The sequence below is a fragment of the Oryza sativa genome, chromosome 6 (genome assembly GCF_034140825.1).
Source record: "Oryza sativa Japonica Group chromosome 6, ASM3414082v1".
Taxonomy (NCBI): Eukaryota; Viridiplantae; Streptophyta; class Magnoliopsida; order Poales; family Poaceae; genus Oryza; species Oryza sativa.
The window spans coordinates 542,742-569,295 of NC_089040.1; the positions used below are offsets into that span (position 1 = coordinate 542,742).

The following is a 26,554-nucleotide window of genomic DNA, read 5'->3' on the forward strand; positions in this document are numbered from 1 at the left end:
ATGAAATTTTGAGTAAAAAACAATTTCATGTGTTTTTTTTATCAAACACATTTACTCATGAGTTTCCCCTAAATATAACGGAATTGTGCATCGATGGCTAGCATGCATACGTTTTTTAAGCCCAACGGGTAAAATTCAATTCCTGTATTTTTGGCCGGAGACTAAATTTCAGCATTTTTTTGTCAAAAGGTTAATCACCTAATTTTAGCAAGAAGAATAATGTCAATGTGTTTTTGGGCCCAAGCCTAATGCTCGTGTAATTTTGAGCCGAAGAAAAAAAGTTTCATTCGGTTTTTTTGAAGGATATAACTCACGAAATTATATGCTAAAGGGATAAAAATAATAAAACTGTGTTGAAGGCATGCATACGCATTTGGCATAAGGTTAATACCCATAAATTTTTAGGTCAAAAGCTAAAAACCATTGAAATCTAAACATCAGGGAACGAAAGAAAGAATGATACGGTATATACAACATTTGCCCTTATCAGCCACACGGCATTGTTATTTCAGACCATCCTTGTTTTCAAATAAATGAACAAATGCTCTAAAGGGGTAAAAGAAAGTAGCAAAGTAATCACTTTACACCAAGTCATTTCTTTCCTTTGGCATCTCAAATCAACTGGCAGTGATCTATCTGTACAACGGCATCCGCATACTTCTTTCATGTAAAAAAAGAAAAGAAAAGAAAAGGGACGCCGCTCCTTTGTTTCCTCTCTAGACATCATAGATATTAAATACAAAATGACATGAAAAACAAAACATGGCCATATGATTGATTTACACGATGGACGCACCTCATCTTTTACCCTTTTGTTCAGGTATCAGAGCTCTACCTCGTGAAGATCCTCGCCCAGGCCATTGTTGAATTGAAGTGATGAGTTACTACTGGAACGGCTGTGGGATTGTTTCTGTCCAGGAATCAACGGAGACTGCATCATGGTCCGTTGTCCATCTGGTGATCTCGAAACAGCATTGCCGCTCAACTGCTCTGAATATGCTCCACTCCATGATGCTGCTCGTGACCTTGAGAATGAGCTGCCATTCCCACTGCCAGATGGGGTCATGATGTTGTCCATACTTGGATACCGCTGAATATTTGATTGAACTGGTATTGATTGTACTGATGGTGGTGGCGAAGCCGAGGATTCCCGCAGAGCTATCGTGGAAGATGGTTGATCCTGATGAACATTGACTGTTGGGTCAGGGATCTGCTCTGACGCAACAGTAGCTGGAGTTGGCACAAAGAAAGTGGCACCAGACAGTGGATTCATGGATGGGGTGGCTGGTTTATTATATGACGGTCCAGTGGCACTTGCACCACCCTTGTTAAATGTGTCGACGTATCTACATGGGGGCAAGGAAATGATATAAGCCACTTGGTATATAAAGCAAACAGCGGCAATAACTAAACAAATTACCTTGATCTAACACCCATCCGTCCACGTGCTGAGAATTGGTTCTGGCTAGGTGGCATTGGTGGCATCCCTGAACTAGGCCCAGAAGGATTCAAAGGCCTTGCTTCTGAAAATCCATTAGCAGTATAACTTACACTGCCTGGGCCATTCGAACTCTGATCTGGAATACCGTTCTGGAACAAGGCCTTTGTTGGAGGTGGGGGAAGGGGAGGCTCCTCAGCAGGTATGTCAGCACCTTCTTCCACCCACCGCTTCAGCTTCTCGTCATAGTAGAACTTGTTTTGTTCCCCCAGCTTCGCCTTTAGGGCACAAAAGAATTAGTTGTGTTACACAAATCAAAAACTACTGTGACATGCAGTTCGAAACCGGGATCGGATGAATTTAATGTTTTAGCAAGCACCTGATGATGAGATCTTGAAACAAGTCCCATTGTCTTCTGCAGCAACCATCCAAAACGTGAACTACCTGAACCTGATGTGCTTTGTGCATTATCTAATCCTGCACCCTGTGAGAGTTCCAATTTCAGAAAAGAGAAATGAAACACATCAAGAAAACATTCCAGTCTAAGAAGCACCTGGTTGGGGGTTCTGCCAAAGTCTGGTTCAGAGACACTTCTGTTATGTGTGACTTTTCTGTCAGGGCCAGTATTTCCTGACATTTCACTCATAGATTGCTCTGAAACAGAAGACATCAAAGAAGACATAGCCATCACTGGCTGATTATTCACAAAATTTGTAGCTGCAGGAGCCGAATAGGAATCTCTTTCGGTTAAGGAGCCCTGTGGCACTGGTGACAACGCTGAAGGTTGTGTACCCATCATGCGGGACAAAGATTTATCAAGTGATGTGAAAAGTTTTCCAACAAGCTTTGCAGGGGCTAGATTTGTACCATAACCACCCTGAATAACAATGAGTTGATCATCAGTCAACATGGAAGAAACAGTCTGCTCTAGTAAATACGAGAATCAGCAAGCAACAGCTACAATAAATTCAAACCTGCTGGTAGGTGCGTATCCGCTCCTCTAGGGATGAAAACAACTGCTTCCATGCCTCTAATTCAGGTGCACGGCCAGATGCTTTCAGCACCTTCAAGCATGCTTGACAATACCTAAAGAGAGTAGTTTAAAGTCAATGTGTGTAACTAAGAAACCAGGGGAAAAACTGGAATAGTAACTCAGCAAATTACCTTAATGAATCAGAAACCTTCCCAACCTCCACAAGCATGTATGCATATATCAGCTTATATGGTTGAAATGGCAAGAGGATGTACTGAGAATTACCAAGAACTTTTGCATATTCATACACCTCTGTTCGCTGTTTGTTACATTGTGAGGACATTTGTTTAGAAACAGCAAATGACAAAAGCAAAAAAAAAAACAGTAATAATATGAATTAAGGCCGAGGACAATCATCATCTAATCATGCCATTTTCTGAGTAAGAAGTGGTCCAAATAGAGGGACTGTAAAGCTTTTGACTAAAGTAAGTCATGCAAAAAATAACACTAGAATTTGACACATCTAAAAACATATGTGATACGCATGCTCCTCTGCAAAAATGCGAAACCATCTACATTAGATACATAATGATTCATATCTGAGATATTGTTGGAGCTTATAGCATAATGCGTGTCCCATAATAATATCCTACCATTCATCTGACTGATGTATGTCCAATGCAACATGTAGCTAAAGATTATCATCACAGAAAGCACAAACATCGAATAGATGGCACAGGTATAAAAGACCTGGATAGCTTCAGGGCTGGTAAATGTACGAGGACATCTCAAATGGTCTGCACCAATTAGACACATTCTTGAACTTTCTGAATACGACTCGATATTTAGTTCCGCAGCTAAATAGCATGAATGAGCAGCTGCCACCTGCATAAAAATATGTAAGGTATTTGACAAAACCATGTCAATAAATCATATACTCAACTAGCCAGATTCAAACCTCATTTTTCTCTTTCCAGAGGCAATCTCCAAGGTGCGTAATTACAAGATCATCACCTTTCGTCCTGTTTGCAGTTATAATAGCCAAATTCTCTTGCCAATCATCCAGCATGCTCTTAGAATTCACAGCCTATCCAACAAAAATGCTAAGTTAGGTTCAACCCTAATGATCCACACACGATAAAAGATGAGAACTAAAATGTATGAAAATCATGGAATGGGAAGTCAAGAACAATCAAATGATATACATCACATGACATATAAACACGAAATGAGTATAGAACTATAGGTCATAAACAACATAGAATTATTATAGAGTCTAAATAGAAGCATTTGGATCCTATAACAAAAGAAATAGACAACATGTCCCCTATTGCTTCGAATCGAATAATCATTCAGGTAGGAGTAATAAATTTAGGGATTCCGTCTAAATGTTTGATCAATAGATCCTTCTACTGTCATGAGCAATCAAGAATGTGGTAATGAAGTTATGTATTACCTCCACCGGCCGTTGGGGTATATGCAAATTACCATAATTGCCATCAACAGGGTTCTCAGCATTGAAAACATCTGCAGGCTGTCCCGCAATAAGAAGGCACAATGTCCTCAAAGGTGATCCAGATACAAAATGGTGGTAAGCCATTTTCTTCACAGTATCCACATAAAACTACATCACCAGTCAAGAAAACATTAAACAAACTGTCCAGGGAAAAAAGAAAAATATGTGTATCATGCAGCCGAAAAATGAATGCAAACTTATATCAATAGTAGCAGACCTTATCACCAAGTTGTAAAGCAAGGATTAATGCGGGTCCCCAAAGCTGACCTTCCTGAGCATACTGAAGAGCCTCTTTCCTTCTACCAGAAACTAGGAGATTTTGAACCTCCTTAGCAGTAGCCTGCAATAAAATGGTTGCCACACCCAGGATTACTATTTTTTTCCCCTGAAGCTGGTGTTCTTAGAGAAATAAGAATTACCTGGATCTGGTTTTCTGACGGAATGTTTTTCATGCAATGGACAATGGCTCCATACTCTCCCTTATGAGCACCACTACTCTTACAAGATGAGAAAAGTTTTGTCACTGCCATCTCTGGACCATCTATACCCTGTTACCAAGAATTCAAAATAAATTCAATATTCCTTTCAAAAGAATAGAAATAAATTCAATAAAAGATAGCCAGCAGTTATATGATAAAGCTGATTGAAAAATAAAGTGAACTCAAGGAAGAATAGGTCTTTTCATTTCATAGGTCCAGTTTAACATGCATACATTACTTCAGTGTTGCTGGTTACATGCTTAAAATCCTGTATGGACAGGCCATTTTTCCATGTGAGAAATTAATGACAACTTGACAAGGAGATGTTTTTAACTGTGGTCATGAATTATAGAAATATAGTACAGCAAGACAAAAAGCAAATACCTCCTGCGATGGATCAGACCCAAAAGGTGAACGGAGCTTTCCATAGTGTTGGCACAATATTTTAAGCAGTGAAATGAGCAACTTCTGATCATCTCCTCCCTGGAACTCCCTGATAGAGGAATCATAGCCTCCGGTGATCTCATCAAGCCACTTGTTCACATCCTTTGCTGCAGCACTTCCACCAACAAGGGGGCCAGGAATAGGTTGACGACACAATGCATGGAAGTAACTAAGTGCGCTACCACTAGGGATACTTGGATGATCAACTCTATCAGAAACAATCTCTGACACATTAAGAATTGACACTGTGCCACATGGATTTCCCTTAAATTGCAGCAATAAAGTTTTTCAGTCACGATGACATTGCAAAGAAGAGAAGTACAAATAAAAATTCTAATCGTACCTGATTCCCACTATCAAAGTTTGTGGACATTGAAATGGTCTCTCGCACAACTACAAGCTTCCCCCCAAATCCGAATGTAACCAAAGCATGTGGTGGGCGTCCAGCTGATGACCTCTGCTCATGGGAGGAATAACCAAATTGTTGAGGTAAAGCATTGGAACTGATGAATTGCTGCTGCGCAAAATTTACAGAGCTTCCAGTGCTCAAATAGTTATTTGGCAAATTCATGCATCCATCAGAATCAGCACGTGTTTGCATCTGGGGCATGTTTGCTGTTGGAACAGAGTCTTGTGGCTTAGCAGCACCATTGAAGCTGCTGTAATGGCTTGGTAACTGTTGGTATGCCACATGGTTAGCTTGACTATCTGTAGAAGGTCCAAATTCCTGGTGGCCAGTCTGGCCCGTAGAATAATCATATCCCTTATATCCCAACTGGTGACCTGAATAAGGCTCAAACCCCTTATAATTCTGGTTGCCTGTAGAAGGTTTAAATCCCTGGTGAGCAGCCTGTTGGACTGTGGAAGATTCAGAGCCATTGTACCCACTATGATGGCTGGTAAAAGTACTTTGATGACCTACAGATGGTTCAAAACCCTTGTAAACACTCTGATGACTAGTGGAAGATCCGAATCCCTTGTAACTCGCCTGGTGATCCTCACTACTAGTGTACTGACTTGTAGAATGCGCATATGTGTTGATATCAGCATGATAATACTTAGAAGATTCCAATGACTCGACATTTGCCTGCTGAGCAGTTTGATTCTCAGTGTGCTGGTTGGAACCATAAAAACTATCCGACAAGCTGTTATCACCCAACGAGCCATGTTGCTGTTGTCCCTGATGGCTATAGTCACCTGTGTAAGAATCACTGGTTTGAGCTACATTATGGCCTGTTCCTGCATATCCAGCTGAGGCTGCTGCAGTAGTTTCTGCCTGCACACCACCTTGCTGATACGACTCCAGTGAGAGCCACTGCTGAGTATTGGTGTCAAAGTACCATCCTGGGTATTCAGCGTAGAACACCATGTTGGACGGGTACTCTACGGCTCCTGTATTGCTCTCATTCGGGGTCCAGCTTGTAGCCATGGTGCTTCCCTCCTCTGCGATGGTCTCCAACCCCGCCTGTGAAGAGTCGTGCAAGTAAGAAACGGTGAACTGCTGCTGCTGCTGCTGTTGCTGCTGGTGAACATTATCACCCCCAACGACCGGTAAAGCACCAAGATTGTCAGCATTACCCTGTGCAGTGTAAGAAGAATCCACCTGATACCACTGTTGCGTCGCTTCATCGTACTTCCAGCCAGGGTAGAGGCTCTCAAAATACTTGGGATCGGTGGATGTGGAGTCGACAGCAGCGGCGGTGGTTGAGTCTGACTGTACGCTAGTGTTGTGATCCATAAACTCGGCAGCAGTAGCAGGCCATCCGGGCTGTGAATCGGCGATGTTATCCACTTGATTGGAGAATTGGTGATCCATGGAGCCAATGGTACTAGTGGTAGGAGGTACAAGTGAAGCCTGTATGGGCTGATCACCCGTCATGGTATGAGTATTATTACCTCCAAAAAATGCATCGTCGCCCATGAATTCTCCAAAAGGATCATCCCCACCGACACCGCTGTTGGTGGCGAAGGCGCTCCACTGCACCTGCTTGACGGCGGTATGGACGTCCTTTGCGGAGCCCGGCGAGGCGGCCTCTGGGTTTGGTGGCAGTGTGGCGGCGGGGGCCTTAACCTCCAGCTGAGGAGGAGGAGGGGCCTCGGGTTCCGCATTAGGAGGAGGGGGCGGCGGGGCGGTGTGAGGCTGAGGTGGAGGAGGAGGCGCGGCCTGGTCCGGCTCCGGTCGAGAAGGCGGCGGCGTGAGGTCGGAGGCGAGGCGACGGTTGGTATCGGCGTCATCGTCGTCGACGAGCTTGTCGAAGAAATCGGCGTCGGCGTCGTCCGAATCGGAAGCGGAGGCCATCGTTAGGGTTTGGGGCAGATGGGAGGGAGGGGGGCGGGCGGAGAGGTGGATGAGGTTAGGGCTAGGGTTTGGTATAGTTTAGGAGAGGGATCTGATCGATCGATTCGATCTCGAATTCGTCGTCTACTAGAGACTAGACTTGAATGAATGCGATGCGGAGAAGAGAAGAGAAGAGCGGAGGAGGAGGAAGACGACGACGACGACGCGTGCTCCTCCTCTCCTAGCTACTCACCCCGCCCCAGTATTATTATTCCATACGCCCTACTACTAGTGCTTGTTGTATTTCCTCTTTTCTTTTTCATCAACAGCCGACATGGATATATTTTCCAGACTCCACTAAAATATACTACCACCTTTTATTTTTCTTTTATCCTTTAAAAAATACCACGAGTAGTAACTTTTTTTTTGTTTTCAAAGTAGTATGAAAAGTGCGTATGATTTAGATTATGGAAAATTGTCTCTATTGTCAACGATGGAGATGGCAAAGGCCTGAGTGAGCGTCGTATCATCACCATTAAACTTAATAATTGCTGCGATTCGATTTTGTTTGGACGATCACATACCACTCCAGCTCCAGTGGTGGAAGGTGGCACTTTGACACCCACCTACATTGTGATGATGCATCATGCACAGTAGAGACAAATTAATTCGTCATCAACAGTCCTAATCTCATCCAGATTTGGTCTAACTCCTTTTTTTTCTTTCCTCATGTAGGGGTACTGTAGTGTACTCTATCTTCTTCCGCACTCAAAAGTATGTGCTGACGTTTGCTACAAACAAATACTACCTTTTGTACTAGACACAGATACACCTAGAGAAAGAAAAAAAAAAGAGCTACTGCTACTATTTTGCAATTACATCTAATACGTACATACTTACAAGAATTACAAGAGAAAAAGAAAAGGTGGGTTGTTAATTAGGATAAAAGAGCCTTCTCAACATCGCCACCTTCCAAATGAATAATACTATGACCTTCCTTGCTCTTCGCCCACAAGACGATGTAGAGCCCACAGAACATGAGCACCATCCCTGCCAAGCTGTATCACGCATGTTATGTAATGTACCCACAGGATTATCATTATTGATACCTTTCAGATCCACGTTATTATGTATACATAAACGAATCAGCATATCTATATGTATCATAATGACAGTTGTATTACTATTGTTGTTGTTACAGTCAAATGTACCATATATGTATTTTTTTTTCTTTTGCCAAAGCCCAGAAGGTAGCATGTGATTCCAGTGAATATGCATATATAGTTGTTCTTAATTTACTATTTCTTTTGGGATCATGTTAGGTTTATATAATAGACTAAACACACGAGGTTAAGTATGAAAGTGCAGTCGAATCTCTACATTTTCTTTTTATAAAGACCATAAAAACAAAGAAGATAAAGGAATCAATTGAAGAGATAATTAAAGGTACCTTCCGAGGCAGAGCAACTGGGAGAAGAGAAGAGCAGAGAGGAGGGCAGAACAGACGGTCTGCACAGGGCCAAAGATAGAGACGAGCAGAGGTCCTCTTTTCCCGATGCACCATGTCTGAAACACCACGCATCCGCCCACCACCCCTCCTCCCTTTGCATTTTCAATTTCATCATCATATGCGTCCGTCAGTCAGTACACATCACCACTAATTGCTCCTACTAATGTAAATGGAGCAGCAGAAGATCGAGGAAAAGGTATGTACCATCAGGACGATCGTTGAGATGATGGTTTCATCGATTCTCGGCGAGCCCATGTCGATCTTGCCGTCCACGATGAACTGCAGGATCGCGGTGAAGACGGCGCCCATCATCGATGTTACGCTGCACATCGTCAATGGCGCAGGGAAGCTCACCAACGTCGCTGCCTGAATAATACCATGAGTATATATTGTTGCAAGTTTCAGTAATCCATGAGCAGCTAGCTAACAATGAAACTACATGCATGTATGTAGAGTGAGTGAATTAGTAGTAATTGATGATTACCTGGAGCACCGTGTAGATAGAGAGAACAACTACTGCCAGGAAAAGGTAGAAGCAACCAAGGATCCAGTCATAGTAACTAGTTGTTGTGAGTTGTGGAGAAGACGAAACGGGACTCTGCAAGAAGCTCATGGCCATAGCTCCCACCAAGCACACCAACGTTCCCAGTATCTTGGCTCTTGTGTACTTGCATCCCTTGTCAAACTTCTCCAACCTTAAGTATATGTAATAATTCAGGTAAATGTATATATCTTAGGTAGGTCATCAATTGCAGCTTCATCTATAAGCAGCTACTACTATACCTGAAACAAGCCGCAATGATGAAGATGAGTCCAGGGCTCAAGTTTGGCATGGCTGATGCGATAGCTGGTGTTGTCTTCTTTATTCCCAGAAGCATCAGTTCTTGAAACACCGTTGTTCTGAAGGTTATTCATTGGATACAAAGGCTAAAGCATTAAAAAAAATTATACCATGCATGTGTATGGCAAATAATCTCCCAAATAGATTATTCCTAAGTATATGTGTTTTTGCCATTCAAAAGATGTGTGTGTATTTAATACGTGGTCCTTGGGGAGGTATCACAAGCCTAGTACTAACTGAGACATCATCAGGTCGTCTATCTGAAGAACTAATGTATGCTGCTGCGTGCACTCAACAACTTGCCCCTGCTAAATGACTGGTAGAATCAGTATATGCATGGTTATTAGAATTGCAAATGCACTTGCCATTTTGAGGCTTTTAGTACGTTAAGGATCGAGAAAGGTAACGGTTTTCAGTGCAGATCAATCACTTTGTGCCACATATTTATAGCTGGCTAAACTTGAGCCAATTAGCACGAGCTTCTCGGACTGTTTTGCTAATACTAGTATTTAGAAATATGGTTGAAATAAAAAATCATCAGCAGTTAATGTATAAATCTTACCCTCCAAGAGCTATGAACACGAATTGCGCCATGAGAGTGCGAGAAATCTTGGAAGGCCATTTCTTCCTGACACAGACAAACCAAACATTGCATTACTTACATTCAGGCAGGCAGGCGGACAGAAATGCATCTCATCAACTTCAATATATATGTGGAGAAACTACTAGCTAATGAGTAGTTAATCAAGAGAGAATTGAATTAAAATAAGTAATGGTGGCCGGAGTACCTCTCGAGGACGACGGCGAAGGGAAGGAAGAAGAGGGAGGAGGCGACGGCGCCGAGGACGATGAGGGACAGCGGGTTGGCTCCAAGGCTGAGGACATGGTCCACGAACACCACGTATCCGGCGAGGATGCACTGCACCACCAGCAACCCACCCACGATCACCCCCTCCTCCACTTTCGATGACCATCCTCCGCCGCTCGCACCTTGCACCATTGCACCCAATCTCTTCTTCTTCTTCTTCTTCTTCTTCTTGGAAGAAATATATACGCTCGTACTACAGGATCAATAAGAATGAACTGGTGGTATCCTGAACAATTTAAACAATGAATGAATTATATATGAGTCCTTCCTTTCTTTGCGTGCAGTTTATTCTTTTCAGATAATGTCTGGTGCAGTTCTATTATTAGGCTATGTTTAGTTCAACGCAAAGTTTAGATTTTGGTTAAAATTGGAGATGATGTGAATGAAAAGTTACGTGTATATGACATGTTGATGTGATGGAAAAGGACTAAAGTTTGAATCCAAACTTTGTGACTGAAAAGTTACGTGTATATGACAGGTTGATGTGATGAAAAATGACTGAAGTTTGGATTCAAACTTTAAATCTAAACACAGCCTTAATTAACTAACTTGAGCAAGAAAAGCATAGGGCTATCTTTTCGTTGGGCGGTGCTTTGCTTAGTTTATTCCTTGTTGTGAGAGCCAGAGTTAATGTGCTGCAACAAATAGTCAAGCTCTAACTGAAAATCAAACACGTACTGTACAGTACTACTCACCTTCTTCTTCTTCTTGATTCTACCAATCTTCTTTTCTTTCCTTAGCAGCAGCAGCTCAAGTGCTCACCTACTGTGTTGTACTGTACTACCACAGGAGTAGTACTTATACTCTGCATTTTTAGATCGATCACTCCATCACGGTGTCCGTATTTATAACCATCGATCACTTGACACATACAATTCATGCGTACTTCTGCCAAACTCTCAAATTAAGCTGCTGGGACATCATTAAATTAAAAGTACATTAAATAATACTTCACTCTTTTCACTATCAGAGTATATATCAGACCTCTACAAAAGTTAACAAAGTTCTCAAAAAAAAAAGTTAAAAAAGTGCGACTGCACCCGCACACGATCGATGGGCGTTACTTTCATGCTGCTGTAGCAGTATATCACTGCTCAAGCAACCTACCCTGCTCAATCAATGCTTCCTGCACTTCACATACTACTTCTCTTGTTGCTTGCACTCCATGGTTTATCACCAATCCAACTCAAACAATAGTAGTACTTCTATAGCATCATATATTTATATTCTTCAGACGAATGGATTGGATTAAGAGGGAGGCAATCTCTAGTTTGCAGGACTTTGAAGCAGGCATCTCATCACTTGCTTACCTTGCTTCCAAGCAAAAGGAAAGAGTACACACCACACTGTTTCGTGAAGATTTTATCTTTGACAACTTTTTACACGCCATATGCTGTGCAAATCATGAATCACCTCTCAAATTTCACAGTTCCATTCAACAAATCTCCCTGTGAAAGCAGACAGAACAGACCCAGAAAATGAGAGATCAAATGTGTCAGCAAACTGGACTTTATTTATGTTGCACCTGTCCAGGATATTCAGTACACAAACAGTTCCAGAGGAGCATCTAACATCATCTGATGGTACACGACACATATTATTTACCATACAAACTACTGTTTGTTAGCCTGTGCAAACAGCTATACATAATCACACGCATATACATATATGCATACACGGCCAAAAATACATGCAACCAAAGTACCAAACTCTCAAAGGGGGTTAAAAACAAAAGGCATGCATATGCCGTGATACAACATACCCCACTATGTGGCAGGTTCATAGATGAGTTAAAATAAAAGGAAAGGCAAAAAAAAAAAATCACAGGCACATAAACTACCTGGCCATCTAGATGATGAGCAAAACTAGCCTAATGGTTAGAGCATTACTAACTGCTATATGTACAACGTGACAGTACAACATGTCGCTAACACAATGTGGTATTTCGGATTCACTCAAAATCGCCACTGGGTGCTGATAGCAGGGTTTGCTTGTTACCCCCAATGGATGCTGATTGTGGTGGTGTTCTTTCATTTGGTCGTTACCCTGCAAAGGGGTTCATAGCTTGGTGAAATGATGATGCATGTATTCAGGTATGGAACCATACTGTGAAAAATAATGACTGTTTACATGAATGGGAGATGAAGGGTGTGAGTTGATCCCAGATCCCCTAAATTCTCATGCTTCACTTGGTCCATGCCATATCCATGTGATGCGAGTACCTTCCTCTGCAACAACAATAAGGGATTTCCATTGCTCAGATTCCACGCATGAGTATAGAATCAGAATATCAGGCAGCGCAAATATTTATGGAACATAGTCAGAAACTCAGAACACTAGCAAACATGGTGTTGTTTAGGTCATGTAACAACATATATAACTGTAAAAAGCGCAATCAATAGGTCAAGGTTGCAAAAAGAACACAAAAGGGGATGCCAGAGACTGCATCGATATACCTATTTTGAAACAAATGACGGTATACAGGCCGAATTGGATTCGAGCTATGAGAAAAATAATCAGGTAATGCTATGAGAACTAGAGTAATGTTCCATTGTGCTGCCAAGTACTAGCAAGTTGAAATAACAAACAGATGCACAGAAGATAAAATAAAACGAAGAAAAAGAAGCAAGGTACTTACATGTGCTTCAAAGTTTGGGTTTGTCAGGTTTATTGACAAATTTTTCATCAGTAACAGCACCTGGATATCAAATCAAAACAAAACAGTTTTCATTATCATTTCAAGTGATACAATGCAATTATGTACTGGCATAACAAACATTGAAGTGTACGTGTTCACTGAACAAACTGATTTAAACCTTAAAAATGCATGAAACAGGGAAAACAACCCATGCAGACCTGACATGCAAATCATGAAAGTGTATGAACTGCACAAACTAAGAGAAAAGGGCAATGAACAAAATAAATATTTCTTTTATGGCCTCAGAAGGTGCATAGTAGAGACATTATGCCAAACATAGGAGATCCATTCTTACTATGTCAAGATTATCTAAGCCACATGTAGTAACTGGTATCCACCACTAATAATTAACAAAATGAAACACATTAACAGTCGAGTTTCAGTTATGCTGCATAGTAAATTCCTATTTTACCTTCTCTAAAAAAAGTCTTCGATGTACTTAATTATTATAGCATCATCTTTCTGTCTTATCTGACATCTCACACAAGAGTTTTTCAAGTTGCTGATGGAATGGCAGTAATAGTACAAGTTCGCGTGACAATTTCTATTAGAATTGAAGCCAAAGCTTCATTTAAGATGCAAATGAAATCAAGAATAGCTTCCATGCAAGCACTAAAGTACTATACTTAAACAAATAGCACTATTGTAGATAGTCTACATATTGACATGAACAGAGTAACACTATAGCAAAAAAAAAAAAACACACACACGATCGCTTAGAGAAGGGCATACTGTTTCAACATCGATTGGATCCATCTCTCTCAACCTCTGAAGATGCCCACTTGTCTCTGGATCAAATATGCTTCCCAGGAAGTTGTATACTTGAGCAAAGTCTGGCATGGCTGCAAATTTTGACGCAAGGTAAAGAAAGAAGTCAGAATATGAATGAAGAAAAGGGGCATGTAGAGTACAAATAAATTGATTTAATATTAACACCACCAACAAAGGAAGTATAGGAAGCTAAAACGGCAAGGATCCATTTTTTCACTTTGGTAGTAAGGTCATAACAGCATTCACCAGTCAAATGCCAGGAGTATTATGTCAAGACTTGAGAATTTGAAGGACAAAATGAAGGTAAACAGATGTAGAAGGGCAGAAAAGGGAGAATCTCCAAACAGAACAATTGACATCAAGAACTTAAGGATCTAATGAGACTCAGAGTAATTGAAATTCTAAAAAAAGGCTCATTTTCAGGGGAAATCAGCACAAGGTGACTCAAAGTCTCAAGCTCGTTAGTTGCAGATATATAGGTATTCCAATGCTCTTGGTAGGAGCAGAGGCTGGAGGCAGTAATCTCCCTTTATACAAAGGTAGTCTTATGCATCTTGCAAAGGTGGCCTAAAATCTTATGTTATCCCTCACGACAAAAGATAGATCCAAACCTTCCATTTCGGAGCGGAAACAGATGACCAGAGAAGCTCAAAGTTGAATCTCAAACAGGTTTCCACCCCCATCTATAAATATTTTCTAAAATACTCAGAATTTGCATCCTCAAGGAAGGCCAAGTCTACCCCAACACACTTACACAATATATAAACCCCTTATGTTGGACCATTTAGAATTCTGTGTAGAAACTCTGGAGGGGAAATGCATGCAGTGAAACAGGCAGCTTACCACGCAGCGTTGGAAGCATGATCTCTTGCTCAATTGCCTCAGAAGTTGGACAAGTTCCAGATTGGCTCTCTACGCTACTAGAACAATTATTTGCTGCACCTGAATATGTTGGATTTGTTATAACCTAGTATTCTGTAGAAAATTAACATTTGAAAATGGGAAATACAATGATGGCAGAATTATATACCATGTGTATGCCTTGGACTGAAACTTTGGGCAAGAGCACTATCCCAGGAAGAAAATACATCATTTGCATTAAAGTTTCTAGCAACAGGAGATATGTCCATAGGTATAAGACAGCCTTGCTCCATTAGATGAGAAGCTTGTTGTGGTAGGACAACTTGAGGGGCTGCAAGAACTCCAAGGTTTATAATAAGATCTCCGCCTTTGACCCAAAAATAAGAGGTAAAGAAGAAAATGCTAGTCAGGTGAGGATGAAAAACTTGCCTCTTTTTGAGGCTTTATGTGGGTATGGATGTGCTGCCTTCCGTTTTGGCCTAGGAGGGGGCAAATGCTCGCCTGTTCCATTCTTTTGAACCTTCAAAAAGTACTTCTGTGCATGGCTTCTGATCTGTTAAGATAACTGTATTTTAGATCATGCACGGTATGTCAGATGCATTACCGATTTACTATTAAGCAAAAACAAACATGTTCATTTACTTATTGGAGTAATAAGTTGAGAGTGAGTGAGTTATATCTTGTTAAACGGACAATCGAATGCAGATCCTACACCAAAACAAGATTGCCAAACAAACATCTTGCAGCAAAATGAAAGATTGTATGACTAGGAAATTTAACTACCAACAAACCGATTGCTAAATCAAACAAAGCCATGTCATTACATTAATATGTGTTTAATTTTTAAGCATCTGAAGCAACAGCACGCAACTAATGAAAACAGAAAAGTGCCACATTTTGCTTTGTGGATAATCGAAGAAGCTTCCAATAGATGACAATCACATATTTGTAGCATCACAGAAGAAGCATGGCGGGATGGTACTGAAAAAAGAAAACTGCTAGCTTGAAATTGGATTTAAGTTGAAGTTGGTACCCGGTAGATTTAAAAATTGTAAAACTCTGAAATATTCAGTAACAAAGGCAACCAACTAAAGAAGAAAACAAAAAAAAAGAAGGAAGTTGAGATAGCTATAAACTATACCTGTATTACAGTCTTAGAGCCAACATATGCTTCAATCTTTTTCCAATCACGATCAAACCTGTTATAGTAAAAGCAAGTAAAGAATGCAAAGAATAAGTAGGAAGGAACCATTTTTCAGTTGTGGTAAAACCCCACTCGTAATGTTTGCCACAAGATAAGAATTCAAAGATCATAGGGGGGGAAATGATCCCTTTGTTGTTAGCAGTTGATAGTTGATGATGGAGAGCTGCATCTAACTAATTTGAAAGAGAGTTGCTACTTGGTACTGTAGTTCGGAGTAAAGAGATCATACTGAATTCGAAGTGGTCCAGTGAAGATAAAGCAAGTTAGATGGGCAGTAAAGATGAAGTAGAGGCATTTTTAGCATTCACATGAGTGAGCAATTAAATCCAGGTGAGCGTTAGGATTCAAAGAAGAAGTATATACTAATACTAGTATTTTGTTGTCCCGAAGTGAAATTGAGGAATTAGAATTAGATTTAGATGTCCAGTAATAACAATCGAACTAGAACAGTAGTAGGATACAGCAGGCAAAACGGCATATGAAATTGGATGGAGAAGTAGCAGAAGATGGAGGCAGGGCAGCAGTTAAGAGTTAGAAGAAGGCGCATGGATGCTTACAGCTGCAGCGCCTCGAGGAACTTGTCGTGCTCGGGGTCGGTCCAGCTCTCCCGCGACTTGGTGATGGTGTAGGGCTTCCTCACCCTCCTTCCCCCGTCGTCCTCCACCTCCGGCCCCGGCCCCGGCCCCGGAGACGACGAATCGAGCAACTGCTGCGGCGCGGAGCTCATGCCCGCGATCTCGCTCAGCCTCAGCCTCTGCCTAGGGTTGGGTTGGGGTGCTCAGCTCGATTGCTTGCTTTGTCAGGTGGTTGGCTGGCGGTGACGAAGACGAAGAAGAAGAAGAAGAAAATGGTGCGTGGAGTGAGAAGAAAGACATCACATCGCGGGTTCTTCTCCTGTCCACGAGTTCCCCCGCTGACGCTGACACTGGGCCCCACACCCCTTTCCGCCTAACTTCCATGGGCCGTCCGTCTCTACATACAAGCCCAGGCCCAATAGCCCAGAAGAGAGAGAAATCCGCCGAGCCCACTAGTACAGTACAATTTTCTTTTTCTTCTTCTTCTTATTACCGACTTTTTTTTTTCTCTCAGCTGTCTGCTTCTTCCATCCTTCGTTGCATCGGCGTGGGGCGTGCTTAGCTTCCTCCCACCCTTCCTTCCTTCCTCCGCTCTTCTCAATTTTTTCGCTCATCGGAGTCGGAGGAGCAGCAGATCGCCCGGAATCCCGCCGCCGCGAACCCACCGCTCCCTCGCCTCGCCTCGCCTCTGATTCAGGCCCCCGCCCCCGCCGATCCTCCACACCGCGCGCCTAGGGTTTCGACTGCTCATCCATCCGCTCCTGGTTCACCTCAGATTTGCCCCCCCATCCCCTCTGCTTCGGTGAGTTTTTCTTCTTCCTGCGCCTCGTTCTGATTTCGTTGCTGCTGCGATTTCTGGCAGGGGGAAGGAGAGGAGCCACCGCCGCGCGATTCGGGGCTTGTATGTGTATGTAGGGTTATTAGATTCGTCGACCTACTGATTCTACTCTCTCGGATGACCTAGATTTCACGTAGGATCCTCTACTTCCAACCGATTCGCCTTCTGCTTACTTGTTACATTTACCTCTACACCTCTCCACTCTTCCTGCTCCTGCACCTGCACCTGCTGTTGCTGTTGAAGATGAGCTCCGAGCCCCCAGAGCCAGAGCCGCCCAAGTCAGTATATCTCTCTCTATATGCCTTTCTCTTATTGCTACTTTAATAAGCTACTAGCATCTATAGATCCTGTTCGTCGCCATGCTCATGTGTCCATCTCTCACAGGCGCAACATGAGGATCAGTTACTCCAGGGACTTTATGATCTCCGTTGGAGAGACCGACCGCTGCAAGAAGCTGCCCCAGGGCTTTGATGCCTCACTTCTCAGGTTGTAGCCTTGTCGTGTATCGCTTGCGCGCCACCTTTCTATACGTCGCCTTCCTCTCCTCATATCTCTATTTTTTGTCGTCGAGCAGTGATCTGCAGGAGATGTCCGCTGGCGTGCTTGACAGGAACAAAGGCTACTACACTACACCCCTGGGGAGGTCCGACGGCTCAGGTCCCTATTCTTATTCTTCTCATGGCGGGAGCTCAGGGGGAAGGTGGGAAACACGCTCCTCTGGTTCAAGTGACCGCGACGGAGATTTGCCTGACCGTGACTCATCAATGCAGGGTACGTGAATTTTTACCATTTTCGGCACTGTTCTATATGTTCTCTTACTTCCTCTTTTGTGGGTTAGCTTCAGTAGCCTGTGCAAACAAGGTTAGTGAAACGTTATTCAGCATGACCATGGTAACTATGTTCTCCCCAAAATGGTAATTTGTTTTTTTACTTCTAAACTTGCCATTCAGAATATTAGTACACTGTTAAATGTATGTTAACTGCACCGCCATATTGTTTATTAGTTAGATGCATAGTACATTTCCCCGTGTATCCACGGGCATAGCAGTAGGCATGCTGACTTCTTCACTTTCTACATCTGTGGTTTTAATAACGCTCTCAATGCAGATAGGCGTAATGGGAACCAATACAGGCGCAATTGGCAGAATCAAGAGCATGATGGCCTGCTGGGAAGTGGCGTTCTCCCTAGACCACCTGGATATGGAGGGCAAGTGGCATCCAAGGATCGTGGGAATACGTATCAGCCAAACAGGACATCTGAACGCTACCAACCACCTCGTCCCAAGGTTCTACACATGTTTCTTTCCTTCCTCTCCTGTGTGGATCAGGATCATCAACCTTTTGCACATTAGTTTCTGATGATGAAATTTAACGCTGTTACCAGGCTGCGCCTTTTCCACGGAAAGATATTGACGCAATGAACGATGAAACATTTGGGTCTTCTGAATTTTCAAATGAGGATAGAGCAGAGGAAGAAAGGAAACGAAGGGGTTAGTCCCTCTTCATGCAACATATGGCATCTAATTTTTTAGCTGGATTCATTTTCAGTGTCTCATATTACCCTTCTGTGCAGCATCGTTTGAAATGATGAGGAAAGAGCAACATAAAGCCCTTCAAGAAAAGAAGAATGGTCCTGAGATTGAGAAAGAAAACTCCGGTCATGATATCATTTCACTGTTACAGACTCCCTCCGAAAGGACAGCAACCACAGCTAAAAGTGAGAAGCCAGATGGATCTGCAATTTCCTCAGCTTATCAAGAAGATACCACTAAAACCTCTTCAGTTCTATCAGCTTCCACTGCCAGACCACTTGTGCCGCCTGGTTTTTCAAATGCCTTTGTGGAGAAAAAGCTTCAGCCACAATCGTCCAACATCTCTCTTGAACCAAAGGTGCAGATCATGACATTATTTGAGTAGCTAAACGAACAATTTCATAACATACAGTTGCTACCACCTTTTTAAGATGATGTTATATGTTGTATCTTCAGATCATTATGCTCTATCTAACGGAAGCTTTACTAGATTGATAAATTCTGATTTTGACATTACTAGATTGATTTGCTATCAGGATGGAAGGCACAATGTTCTACTGATGCTAGTGTGTCATTTGCTTAGCAAAGGGATATAACAAATCTATTATGCAGCAATGCTAGATTGCTCCTTAATTGACTTTGTACTTTGTAGGTTATTGATGCAACTAGTGAGGGTAACATATTGGCTACAGCACAATTTGGTGGCCTTGTAGAGGGTAACCAGTCAGCATCAGAGATCACAGCAAGCAAAAATAAAGAGAAGGGCATTCCTGATAACATTGCTAGTGTAGGTAAACAACACACACTTCCATCTGGAGGTGTTACATATTCAGCTGAATTTGCATCGAGCATTCTGAAAGGAAGTGGAGACTGGGAAGGTGATGCAATGGATAAGTATTCTATTGAAAACGAAGGAAAGTCTAAAAATATTGGTTCTGTTAGGAAGGACCATTCAATCTCAATCTTGGAACAATTCTTTGGCAGTGCATTGTCAAAAGGTGGAACTGATTTGCCACCATATGTTGAGGTATGACAACAAATTTGTTTGCGTATGCTCACTCTTAATTTCCTATCTGTGCAGATGTCCCTTTTGTATGGCACTCTGATTTCTGTACATACAAGCATTAGATATTTATTTAATTTAAGAATTATTAAACCAATAAAAAATGGTCTATCCTTATGACTTACATGATCCAACATAATCTTGTCAATGCAAACAAATTCTGACGTTAACTAAGCTTTGCAGTTTGCAGTTTGCAATTCTGTCAACTTTGTTGTGTAAAATGCAGATGGTTCTTGAGCTTCTTTTTTTTTACTTGTTAGAAACACTGATTTCTGTCTTTAAGAAGGAATGACTTTTGTGGTCTTGCATTGTTAGCAAATGGTAATAACCGTAGATTTTCTGTATGTCTGATCTGTTCACTCTTCATACCTGCATTTAGCCTTTCAACCTTAAATTTGGTGGATTGCCAATGCAGAATCAACGGTTCTTTTTTTCCCTGGTCTTTGCTGTTTTGCAGCAAGGTGGTCCTGAAAGAAGATAGCTATGTTTTCTTTTTGGTATTCAAATATCTATTATTTGATCATGTATTTATTTTGTTTTATCCACCTTTTTTGCAGAATCAGCAGATGAAAAATGATGACGATGTGATTGTTTCCTCTTTACCAGAATCATCCAAATTTGCTCACTGGTTTCATGACGAAGGTAGGTACTCATCTTCCATAAATTATATTGCATGCTATGTATTAGTTTTATGATCTTACATTAGTTGGTGAAATTCTGTTCTTACCTCAACATTTGGTTCAAAAAGTGTATAAGTTCCTTGATAATTAATCTTGACACAAAAACCTCTAAAAGCCAGATTAGCTGATTCCTTGGTATTCATGTTAGGTGAAAATACATGCTTAGGTACCTCTTACTCGGTTACTCCGCAGCATTCATCTGATTATCTATTATTTTGACAACTTTGATGTTGTATTTTTTTCTGTAGACTCGAAACCTGCAGAAGACTTATCATCAAATGGTCTGCTATCCATGATTGTCAAAAATGAAAAACCAGGTCAAGAAAGTATAGCTCATGGACCTCCTTTATCTGATGGTGCCGTTCAGAATTTATTACCAATATCACCGACTCATAAACTTGATGTTGCATCAACGCACCCCTTGTTCACACCAGCTGCACCTGCCGTGGGAATGCTGGAACAGCACAACCATGCTGATATTGATCCTGCTCCAATTATGATGACGTGTGAGGATCTTGAGCAGGCAATGCTGGCGCAGGTTGCTACCAGTAGCAACTCCAATCAGAAGAATGTTGTACAGGAGCATCAGCTTGTTGTAGATGAGCCGATTGCTACACAGAAAGTGGCTGTAGACAATCATGCATCACAGCACCTTCTTTCATTATTAACAAAGAGCACAGATAACAAGGGATCATCTTCTTTTGGCTTACACATAGGATCATCTGATAGATCACATAATTCTGATGTTACATCCAATGGTGGAGTATCTGGAATAGCTCCAGTTAATAAAGCTGAAACTGCTCCCACTTCAGAGAAAAACCTAACATTGGAAGCATTGTTTGGGGCTGCATTTATGAATGAGCTCCAATCCAAGGATGCACCTGTTTCTATCCGAGGATCTGCAACTAGCGGTCCTAACTATGAGTTCGCAGAGACAGGCAAAACTTCAATTGCATCAAGCCATGAAGGATATTACCCTGGTGAACAGGTCCTACCCTTCGGCACCATTAAAGATGGAGTTGCCCCTAAAGAATCAGGAACTGGCAACAGGAATTTAGCATTATCTGGCCCAAGTCAGGGCAGTGCTAGCTTAGATAAGAAAAGCTTGGAGATTCAGTTGCCTGAAGAAGATAATTTGTTTACAGTGAACGACTCTTTGGATGGTCAAAAGCCTGATATTTTTCCATCGGTGAGATCCAGTAGGGTTGAGGGGCTACTACCAGAAAAGGCAGTTGATGATCTTAATTATAGGCTTCAAAGTCTAGTGCCTGGTGATTCAGAACATGTTCAAGTACTTGGTCCTGATGCGCTGGGATCCCATTCTCATGAACGGCGTTATCAGGCTGAATCTCAAAATCTTTATCATCTTCTACAAGGTAGACCACCTGCACTGGCTCCTCGTCCTATGATGGATCACATTGGTAATAGGAATCAGCAAACCCCGTTTGACATGACACAAGCGATACAGCATGATCCTCACCGTTCCTTTTCATCGAACATGAATCCTATGCAACAATCTCTTCATGCTCCTCGGGCTCCTCATGTAGACCCAGCTGCTCATCATCTTATGATGCAGCACATCTCCACACCTGGAAATTTTCCACCAGAAGGCCTGCAAAGAGGTGTTCCGCCATCTCAGCCTGTGCATCACATGCCTGGTTATAGGCCTGAGATGAGCAATGTAAATAACTTCCATATGCACCCTCGCCAGCCCAACTATGGAGAATTTGGATTGATGATGGCAGGTTAGAAAGCCTCTGCAAGCTGATATTATATGTTGTGTGTATTTGCAAATTTATGTTGTCACAGTTTACAAAGGTGAGATTGCAGAAGCAGGCCTGCTACAGGTGACAAGATAATATATGTGTCCCAAATGTGACATCCATGACTGAAAACTACAGAATTCACTAATTCACATAGACAAAATCTCTAATCTGAATTATATGGCACTAAGGTTTGGGAATATGAATTGTGGTATAATTGTGTGCTTCTGCTTTCCTTGAGCTTAACATGCCAAGTACTTTTTTTTCGTTATTCTTGTCTATACCAATTGTTTTATTCTCTATATGGAACGGGCTTTCTATTATTTCCTTGAAATCACTTTTTAAGGGGAACATTTTCTCGATTCGTTCATTGTTAGGACTACATTACCATTGTTTGTCAACCAAATAGGTTTGGTTTTTACCCTGAATTTACCTGTATACCAATTTGGACCACATGTTTGATTTCTGTTCTTTCGTTTTTCGATTTTAGGTCCATCAGGTCCAGAACTGAGAGGCAATCACCCAGATGCCTTTGAAAGGTTTCTCCAGATGGAGCTTACAGCCAGATCCAAGCAGATGCACCCAGCAATGGCTGGTCATGTACCTGGCGGCATGTACGGGCCCGAGCTTGACATGAACTTGAGATACAGATAGATGGATGCGTGTGATTGCTTATGCAGTATGAAGGACCCAGAAACGGTTTGCTGTACTTGCGTCAAATAGTACTCTTTACCCATGCCATACCGCTATGTACCTGTGTCAATGAGCTTGGGTTAGCGTTTACCATCAATACAATCGTTTGGCTGCGATAAGGTACCTGATGATTCACTGGTGGTGGGGGTTGGTTGCATTTGCATATAAATATGGAGAAGTTATGAATGGGTTGGTGATCTGGAGTGATCTGTTGTGAAAGTGGGGAACCCAACGAATATTGGGTGAGGTCCATCACCGTAGCAGCCACCTCTGCATTGTGTCTGTCTGCCTGCCTATCTGTTGTTTTCAGTTTCTGTATAAATACTATTCTGCAAAAGAAAGTACCAGATTGACAGACACATTTGGAAGTGTTTCCCTGGCCTCACCTTTTCTTTTAGCTACAGTAGCATTTTATGTTTAATTTAGTTTCTAGGATAAAATGCTATCCATGTAACGATTCTCTGGTATTTAAGCATTTACCCCCTCCGTTTTCAAAAAAAAAAAAGAGACCAATCCTACCAATGAACCTTGATTCGTAGCTAGGAATTTGTTTTTTTTTAACGGAGTAGTAGTTCAGGATAAGGAGTCGCCGCAGAAAGATCAACCACTCAGAACATGACATGTTAGAAAAATAGTGTATAACATTGGTATTTTCCTATACTAAGCTATCTGTTTTTTTAACCAAACAATTTATATCAATCCTTCTTTTAATATATGACTTTTGCAAATATATGATTTTTGCACGTATGTATGTAATTACCATTTATTTTGCTAGGATTTGTTCTTTTACAAAATTTTTAACAAAATTATATATCTATACTAAACAGTTGTGGTGGAGTAGTCACTACCACTGACATGCGATGCCATTGTAGGGGGCTTTCACCCATTTTCCTGATTCCCTCCTTCGAATGGTAAAAAAAAAACATTTAAAATAGGACAGAGGGAGTACAATGTATGATGATTTATTTTCTTCTACTCGTATATATGCAAAATTCAATGGTAACATTTTTCAAATTAAATAAATCTAGAATAGGATATCATGTTATTCTAAGTTGGTTTATTTTAGAATATATTATAAGTGGGTTTATTTTGGTAGGGAGCAAACAATTCATGGGCTTAAAATGTTGGGAAGTTTCTCATTTCTAGGCCTAAACGATGCTAGTACTAGGCAAGTAGAGTAGCAGCCAAAGCGGACACCGCTACCACCTCCACTACCCACCTTCCTTCCTTCCTGAGGATCTCCGCTTGAAGAGAAGAGAACCCCAACCCTAACCCTAACTCCAATGGCGTTCGCCCCGCGCCTCCTCCTACCTTCCCGGTGCCCCCCGCCGGCCTCCTCCCCCGCGCGCCACGGCGGCCGCACCGCGCCTGAGCTGTCCGGTCCCACCCCGCGCGTGGTGGTGGTCACCTCCGGCAAGGGCGGCGTGGGTAAGACCACCACCACGGCCAATCTCGCCGCCTCCCTCGCACGCCTCTCCCTCTCCGCCGTCGCCGTCGACGCCGACGCGGGCCTGCGCAATCTGGACCTCCTCCTCGGCCTCGAGAACCGCGTCCACCTCACCGCCGCCGACGTGCTCGCTGGGGACTGCCGCCTCGACCAGGCCCTCGTCCGCCACCGCGCGCTCCATGACCTGCAGCTGCTCTGCCTCTCCAAGCCCCGCTCCAAGCTGCCCCTCGCCTTCGGCTCCAAGACCCTCACCTGGGTCGCTGACGCGCTTCGCCGCGCCGCCAACCCACCCGCTTTCATCCTCATCGACTGCCCTGCAGGTCAGTCCGCCCCACCACCATTTCCATCAACTTATGATGATGGATGTTATATGCCACTCGATTTGCTTTAACGCAATTAATAATTGTGATGTTTATCTTGTTCTCGCTTGCCCATCCCTATCTATTGCCCAGAATTGTAACTTTAAGAGCCATGATGCAAGTCAAACTTTTTATGATGCCAGTGCATAACCGTGATGCAACTTATATTCTCAAAGTCAATCCATTTATGCATATTACCTATTTTCTATTTTAGATTTTAGAGCCATATCAAGTTATCCTTTGATCATTGTAACTTAAGATTTTGTTTTCTTACCTGCCACATATAGGTGTTGTTTAGGCCAGGCATCAGTTTGTTTAATTTGGTTGTGAGCTGTAAATTTCAACCCCACTGATTGAGTGATTGACCATCCATAACTAACTGCAGCATAATTCTGTCATGTCAATATATAATTATGAACCTTCACCTTTTAGTGCTGGTCTGTTAAGTGAAAATGTTGCAAGACTTAGCTTTATCCTTTGCTTAGGACATGGCACCGGTGAAATGGTAATAGGTTCCTTTTGGCTTTGTAATCACTGGTTAAACGTCTATTACATTTCCTTAATGAAATGGGAATGTCATCCTCTCTTTCTTAAAAAAGAAGGAACCTTCTCCTTTTCTATCTCTATAGTGCTGTATTCACTATCCCATGTTCACAGATAATAAGTTAGAGCACTGCAATTGTCACCACTGATTTGATCAATTCCAGTGCCACAAATATTATCTGCAGTTGCCTGATAATAATGTTAGATTATAACCAGTTATATATGCATCCACATATGTTATGCCAGATTGCTTAAATCAGATTTTTCTTTGTAGGTGTTGATGCAGGGTTTGTCACTGCTATTGCCCCTGCAGAAGAGGCCGTGCTTGTTACTACCCCTGACATTACGGCTCTCCGTGATGCTGACCGTGTTGCAGGGCTATTGGAGTGTGACGGCATCAAAGACATTAAGATTATTGTCAACCGAGTACGCCCAGACCTGGTGAAGGGAGAGGATATGATGTCAGCACTTGATGTTCAAGAAATGCTTGGCTTGCCTTTGCTAGGTGTTGTGCCAGAGGACGCGGAGGTGATCCGGAGTACAAATAGAGGTGTGCCGTTGGTTCTGAACGACCCACCCACACCAGCTGGTCTTGCTCTGGAGCAGGCGACTTGGCGGTTGGTGGAAAGAGATGCAATGACAGCAGTTATGGTAGAGGAGCAGGAGAGGCCCAAGAAGAAAGCTGGGTTCTTTTCATTCTTTGGTGGGTAATTTGCTGTGAGATTAATGAGCTCAGTGTAGGCAGTGTGTACAGATTTGCGTTTTGGAGCTACGATTGTTTTTCCCATTTCTTTTGCTTTGTTATAGTGTAGAATGATTCATCCGTTGTGCTTAAATCCATAGACTGGAGTATTTTGCCTTGTTTGCTCAGTACATAAGTAATTTACGAAGATATGTTTTGGTGCTTCTAGTCTTGGATCTGGTTTTACGTCAGAATTAAGCAAGAATGGAGATGCTCGTTTTTGTCGTCAGAATCAAACCGTATAGTTGTCGAGTTGAATGCTTCCATAGTTCCATTGATTTTAAACTGTATACTGTTCGGTTTGACGCCAATTACTTTATAATGTTTCCCTTAAAATTTTTCTGTCTTCGAGGACTAGGTCTGGTTGATTTCTTTGACATTTTGCCAGACCTTTGCTATCTCGGCAATTTGATAAATGGTAGCCACATCATAACAAGG

The 26,554-nt window shown here is 42.2% G+C and overlaps 5 protein-coding genes across 5 annotated transcripts; 2 read left to right on the top strand and 3 right to left on the bottom strand.

Annotated features, from left to right (window-relative positions):
* Positions 1-467: 467 nt before the first annotated feature.
* LOC4339861 (protein transport protein SEC16A homolog) lies at positions 468-7,341 on the bottom strand. Its single transcript, XM_015788058.3, has 13 exons — positions 5,194-7,341; positions 4,791-5,114; positions 4,347-4,475; positions 4,145-4,267; positions 3,868-4,035; positions 3,370-3,498; positions 3,162-3,296; positions 2,603-2,730; positions 2,413-2,524; positions 1,992-2,315; positions 1,818-1,922; positions 1,421-1,716; positions 468-1,346 (listed from the first exon to the last, which is right to left on the bottom strand). The coding sequence occupies exons 1-13, from the start codon at positions 7,147-7,149 to the stop codon at positions 824-826; spliced, it is 4,452 nt and encodes a 1,483-aa protein (XP_015643544.1). The 5' UTR covers positions 7,150-7,341; the 3' UTR covers positions 468-823.
* Positions 7,342-7,643: 302 nt separating this feature from the next.
* Positions 7,644-10,553, bottom strand: LOC4339862 (WAT1-related protein At5g47470). Its single transcript, XM_026026379.2, has 7 exons — positions 10,268-10,553; positions 10,042-10,107; positions 9,422-9,538; positions 9,123-9,333; positions 8,843-9,004; positions 8,579-8,730; positions 7,644-8,186 (listed from the first exon to the last, which is right to left on the bottom strand). The coding sequence occupies exons 1-7, from the start codon at positions 10,477-10,479 to the stop codon at positions 8,066-8,068; spliced, it is 1,041 nt and encodes a 346-aa protein (XP_025882164.1). The 5' UTR covers positions 10,480-10,553; the 3' UTR covers positions 7,644-8,065.
* A 1,287-nt stretch (positions 10,554-11,840) lies between these two features.
* LOC4339863 (protein REVEILLE 6) lies at positions 11,841-16,742 on the bottom strand. Its single transcript, XM_015787445.3, has 9 exons — positions 16,439-16,742; positions 15,819-15,876; positions 15,107-15,230; positions 14,847-15,008; positions 14,660-14,758; positions 13,778-13,887; positions 12,986-13,045; positions 12,478-12,575; positions 11,841-12,393 (listed from the first exon to the last, which is right to left on the bottom strand). Exons 1-9 carry the CDS (start codon positions 16,606-16,608, stop codon positions 12,378-12,380), a joined length of 897 nt encoding a protein of 298 aa, XP_015642931.1. The 5' UTR covers positions 16,609-16,742; the 3' UTR covers positions 11,841-12,377.
* A 230-nt stretch (positions 16,743-16,972) lies between these two features.
* LOC4339864 (uncharacterized) lies at positions 16,973-23,386 on the top strand. Its single transcript, XM_015787442.2, has 11 exons — positions 16,973-17,220; positions 17,319-17,572; positions 17,679-17,780; positions 17,869-18,065; positions 18,402-18,580; positions 18,679-18,784; positions 18,868-19,184; positions 19,479-19,853; positions 20,447-20,531; positions 20,818-22,314; positions 22,823-23,386. The coding sequence occupies exons 2-11, from the start codon at positions 17,538-17,540 to the stop codon at positions 22,984-22,986; spliced, it is 3,057 nt and encodes a 1,018-aa protein (XP_015642928.1). The 5' UTR covers positions 16,973-17,220; positions 17,319-17,537; the 3' UTR covers positions 22,987-23,386.
* Positions 23,387-24,220: 834 nt separating this feature from the next.
* LOC4339865 (septum site-determining protein minD homolog, chloroplastic) lies at positions 24,221-26,284 on the top strand. Its single transcript, XM_015787444.3, has 2 exons — positions 24,221-24,792; positions 25,649-26,284. Exons 1-2 carry the CDS (start codon positions 24,309-24,311, stop codon positions 26,083-26,085), a joined length of 921 nt encoding a protein of 306 aa, XP_015642930.1. The 5' UTR covers positions 24,221-24,308; the 3' UTR covers positions 26,086-26,284.
* Positions 26,285-26,554: the final 270 nt, after the last annotated feature.